This window comes from Gordionus sp. m RMFG-2023, chromosome 1 (genome assembly GCF_954871325.1).
Source record: "Gordionus sp. m RMFG-2023 chromosome 1, tfGorSpeb1-WG-v2, whole genome shotgun sequence".
Taxonomy (NCBI): Eukaryota; Metazoa; Nematomorpha; class Gordioida; order Chordodea; family Parachordodidae; genus Gordionus; species Gordionus sp. m RMFG-2023.
Window position 1 is genome coordinate 45,567,014 of NC_088775.1, and position 5,528 is coordinate 45,572,541.

The following is a 5,528-nucleotide window of genomic DNA, read 5'->3' on the forward strand; positions in this document are numbered from 1 at the left end:
AGTTTAAAAAACTTTTAAAAATAATAGTTCTTAATTATTTGGACATGTTTTTATATTTAAAATAGCTTATTTATTTATATTAACGTTTCAAGTTTGTAAATTTAATTTTTAGATATTTTGAACAGTCAACTATTATTTGAAATGATGCCTCTCCAATCCCTAAATAATCTTAGATATAACACTAGTGGAACCAGTTATATGAATTTTTGCAAATTATTGTGAGAGGCATGTGATAGAAATGAAAGGTGGCTGAGAGGGTCCAACATGTTAAAGACAAGGGATATTGATTGTGGAGATAGAGTATTTCAAGTGGTGGGCACAAGGCTGCAAGAGCAAGAGACACGCTGGATGATTATGATAGAGGACATGAAAATAATAGTCTTTATGATTATAACTAAGATTGTAGAAAATGAAGAAGATTAGAAGGACTAGGAAAGACTATCATGAAGAAAAGTATAGCTTTAAAAATTTTAGAATATTTAATATAAATTAAAAATTTAAAGTATTTCAAATGTAATCAAAAATAATATAATAATAAAAAATAGTATGTGAAGGTATAGTATTTTAGAGAAAGCTGTTGTGAATAGTGTTGTTAAGTAGCTCAATTTGAGCCAATTTTTAAAAATGGCAAACTCAATATTTTAGTGAAAAATCCCAAGCATCAAGATTTCACTAATAGATGTCCAAACATCCATGAGCCAAATCTTCAGACTTGTGTAATATTTTTCTGAATAAAAAGTTGAGTTAGCTGTTTTTAAAAATCAACTCAAATTGAGCCATTTAACAACATATTTGTGATTGACATATTAATAATTAAAGTAACAAATAAAAATATATATTAACAAATATAAACTGTAATTTTATTGTCAATATAACAATTTTCTAATATATTTAATCCATCCTTCCTTTTAGCTTTCTGATTGTAACCTTTTCTGGTTCACTAAATATAAATTATTAATATATATTTTTTCATAAAAATACATAAGGTAAACTAGTGCTCCCCATCCTGAAGATGCATCTCTGTCCTGTGCATTAAGTAATGATTGAGATATAGCTTCAAATAATGTGTCAGGATCCTAAATATTTGAAATAAAATATTTTCAAAAAATTATAAGATATTACCATCTCAGGTTCCCAAAATGTTTCACAAATACCATATAACTGTTCACTTGCTGTTCCACCACATACAAAATCATGTGTTATCATTGAACATCCAATATTATCCATATTAGCAATAATAGGTTTTTTAGTTAATGTATTTAAACCTGCAATGACTGGTTCTATGAAATATGAACCAAATCTTCATAAAGCGATAATGCAAAATATGTAACAGTAATACCTTTTTTCATATAATAAATTTGCTAAAACATTAACAAATAATTCTGGAGACATTTCTTTATTTTCACGAATAGAGTATAAATTCAATCTAAATTTTAATCTTGAAACACTATTTGATAAAAAATAAATATCTAATATTATAAAATAAATATACATTGTTTGTGCATCAGTGGCTAATCCTGAAAATCCAACAAACAAATTAGGCCCCATTTCATAAATTTTTGGAAAATCCATAGATATGGTATGCAATTGCACACCAAAACGTAAGTCTGAGGCAATAGCACAGCAATTTTTACCTGCCATGGCGACAACACTCCCACCATTGTAAGAAAATATATTTGACTAAAATATAATAATTAAATAAGACAGAAAATTTTAAAGATACCATTTTAAATAGTTAATAATGGGTAATGGATATATAGCGTTGAACGTTGTTGATTTATATGGGTTTTTATTAAAATATAAGATAGCGTCGTAAATTATACTTGTATATAAAAAATATATATCTCAAGTAGAGTATATGGTTTAATTCGTGATATACTATCTACCAGGAGCCTAACAGCTGGGAGAAGGTTAACCTCCAAGCCAAAAAATTTAGACAATTACAATATTTCTTAATTTCCAATATCAAATAATGACGAATTTATAAAGTTGGAAGTAGAGGTTTGCAATAGGCGGGTTTTTGGACCAATAGCCCTCTTACCCAATGTATTAAAAAAATTTAACACGCCCGCCCAGCCCGCTCATAGTTTTCAAAAAAAAAAATATTTTACCCGCCCGCTTATTATTTATAAAAAAATTTAACCCAAGCCCGCTTATAAAATTTAATTATGGCCATTCTTTCAATTTTTTAAGCATCTAATAAAAATATTTCAGCATTACACCTCTACAAAAAGTTTATAATTTAGGATATTAATTTAATAAAAAAAATAATCAATTTAAATTATGGACAATTTATTTGATCAAATAAAATATTTATGAAAAAATTATTAATATAAAATTGATATTATATGTAATTATAATGCAAAAATAATAGTAAATCGACATTTTCTGGATTCAAAGTTCTAAAAACCTTCTAGAAATGCTAAATCCTCGTTCAGAAAAAAACACTAGTTGCAGGAATTGCCAATATTTTTCTTGCTAATCTTGATTGCTCTGGCAAATCTGTCGTTTCCACCAAAGTAGGATATCCGTTTGAAGTATATTTTCTTCCTCAAGTGAAATTCGGATGTCCCGTATGCAATATATGTAAAACTCTTTTTAAAGTGAGTACTAAATGATTAATCTGCCATTCCAAAATAAAATACCGTGCTATTTTTGTAATCGTTTTCATGCTATTCGGAATGTAACAGAACAAAATACTATACAGTTTTATAAACCGGACCTCGATTTAATAATAGAAACAGATGCATCTAACCAAGGATTTGGAGCTCTACTCATGCAAAAATATGATAATGGTAACAAATTTCTAATAGCTTACAACTCAAAAACTTTACAAGACGCTGAAAAGAATTATTCTACAATAGACAAAGGAGCAAAAGCAATAATAAACGGCGTAGAAAAATTTTATAACTATTTGTATGGACGAAAATTTAAAATACGAACAGACCACAAACCTGGTAATAGCAGAGATTTACGCTTATTAATAAACCAAAAATGATTACGTTGAGTTTATAAATTATCTGCATATGATTACGATATAATGTACAGGAATGGCGCTAATAATATAACTGCAGATGCTTTATCACAAAACCCGATAGAAAAAAATGATGATGGAATAAAAGCGAAAATAAAACCGTGAAATATATTAGAAAATTTACTTATGACACATTAACTCTATCAAGAAAAGAAATTAGAGAGGAAGCGGCAAAAGATCCAATTTTAAGAAGAGTAAAAATATTAATTAATTGTACAAATATACAAATTCAAACACCAGAATTAGAAGCTTTTAGAACAAGAATAGATAAAATAGAAAATGTTGACGGTATTTTATTTTGGAATGGCAGATTAATCATTCCGTACTCACTTCAAAAAAGAGTTTTACATATATTGCATACGGGATATTCGGGTATTACATCAATGAAATCCATTATGAGACATTATATATGGTGAGAACCATTAGTGTCGAAAAAAATAGTAAAGTGTTCTTCACCTAAAAAAACGATTGATACAATAAAAAAATAATATTGTTATTGATCATTTAATTAATTATGATTTTTCTTTAGTTTGTTTTTGAACAAAAATTTTAAATTTCTTAACCGGCCCACCCACCCGCCCACCCATAATTTCAAAAAAATTTTTAACCCGCCCACCTGTCCATTCTCAAAAATTTTTTTACCCACCCATCCGCGCGCCCGCTTAAATTGGAGGGCAGGCCGAAACCCCGCCCAATACAGACCTCTAGTTGGAAGAGCCTATTATATGTGCTCTTAGTGAAATGGCAGAATGGCAAAGATTCTCTTCAAAAGATGCCTTACTAGTAGTGTTGCTAAACGGCCAGATTTGGGTCGATTTAACTAAAATAATATTATGTAAATCTGGAGATTTTACTCGTATATGGCATAGAGGTTTCCATCTCTGTTAACCAATCTTGAGATAAACATAATATTATTTTGACTAAATTCATAAATGGGGAGTTATTAAAAATTGGCCCAAATCCAGCTGTGTAATAACATTACTTCTAGATTAGATAAGTGCACACAACTTTGCTATAATTAAGGTGCATCAAAAGAATATCTAATTACACTAGTTTTTTTAGGGAGATTTAATACTATTTGCAAGGAAAAAATGCTATCTTATTTTCATGCTCATTCGCCATAACGAATCGATTTAATTTTACAAGGATATTAAAACAAGCCGATATTTGGATAATAACATCTCGCCCAAATACTATTTTCAATTATTTCCAAACAAAAAAAATAAAGTTGATGTAATAATTCTTTATATTTTTAAAATATAAATTTTATTTTTAGGAATTATCATCAGATAATAAGAAGAATTTGTATTCTTCCGGCTTAATTTAAGCAATGGTAATAATTCTCTATATTTTTAACAGACTAAATGTTTAGCTTTTATCATCAGATATATTAAACAATTGTGGTAGTCTTCAGGCCTAATTCAAGCATAGGCCTAGCCAGGAATTTTCTACAGGGGGGTGGGGTAATTTTTCGAACTAATTATCATATAAATTTTATTAGAGCCCATCATATTTGAAAATATGATATTTCGAACACAAATATAAAGTATTGGAAAATTCAAAATATTAAGAGCGAATATAATATGGTTAAAAAATATTATAGCAATTTAAATCGGTATGTAAATCACAATTAAATAAAAAGGTAAACATTTTAATATCATTTTAAAATATATCATTCATAAATAAAAATTCAATTCTTTGCGATTTCGCCAATTTTTAATAATTTGTTCTGTGAAAGCTATATTCACTAAATTCTTGATATAAGTCTTTATTTTCTAATTGGTATCATTGCCAAAATATACAGTATAATATACTTGGAAAACTTATAAAATATATTTTTAAGTATGCAATGCTTCCACTGTATTTTTAGATTTATATCCTATGAATAAAATTTAGCTAAATACTTAATTTTTCAAAATCAAGATTTGATATATCCTCAGATAAGAGGGAGTTATAAAATATAGAATTTGTAAATTGGATAGAGTCATTTGATAAATCCCAAATATTGTTTTAGTCAAAATTTATAATAATCTTCAAGTGAGTTTAGTTTATTATTAGAACAATTTGTTTGTCAGTGAAAGTCGAGGCTTGTGAATCACAAAATCGTATAATTTCGCTTTCACCTCAACAATCACATAAATATCAAGAAATTTTTGGTCGATTTGATCTCTTGGTTTCTAAGTTGTAATATAATAATATTCTCATACAGCCAAATCTGTTTTTATGAATAAATATTGCATAAAATTGTTGTGTAATAAATAATTTATTAATACATTTCAATGAAAAATATCATCATTCATTAAATTTAATAATGTAACAGCTTCAGGTGAAAGATCTGTTTCAGGTGATACTATTTCTCTAAGGGCATACAAAATAGTCTCCTCTATAACAGTTTGATATCGAAGTCTCTATCTTGTTGTACAGGTTTCGTATAGTTTCTTTTTTCCTGTAGCACAAGAAGTCAGAAATAATTATATTCATCAAATTCTGTCTA

The 5,528-nt window shown here is 27.7% G+C and overlaps 1 protein-coding gene across 1 annotated transcript; it reads right to left on the reverse strand.

Annotated features, from left to right (window-relative positions):
• Nucleotides 1-819: 819 nt before the first annotated feature.
• LOC135931691 (proteasome subunit beta type-3-like) lies at nucleotides 820-1,861 on the reverse strand. The gene is made up of 6 exons (XM_065468960.1): nucleotides 1,724-1,861; nucleotides 1,493-1,680; nucleotides 1,340-1,447; nucleotides 1,123-1,300; nucleotides 982-1,076; nucleotides 820-940 (listed from the first exon to the last, which is right to left on the reverse strand). The coding sequence occupies exons 1-6, from the start codon at nucleotides 1,724-1,726 to the stop codon at nucleotides 892-894; spliced, it is 621 nt and encodes a 206-aa protein (XP_065325032.1). The 5' UTR covers nucleotides 1,727-1,861; the 3' UTR covers nucleotides 820-891.
• Between the last annotated feature and the right edge of the window lie 3,667 nt (nucleotides 1,862-5,528).

What these genes read in the sequence shown, in the direction of transcription:
- LOC135931691 (XM_065468960.1), bottom strand. An exon ending in AATTTATTATATGAAAAAAG is followed by an intron (nt 1,301 to 1,339) that starts GTATTACTGTTA and finishes CGCTTTATGAAG; the next exon opens with ATTTGGTTCATATTTCATAG. An exon ending in GGAGCACTAGTTTACCTTAT is followed by an intron (nt 941 to 981) that starts GTATTTTTATGA and finishes ATTTATATTTAG; the next exon opens with TGAACCAGAAAAGGTTACAA.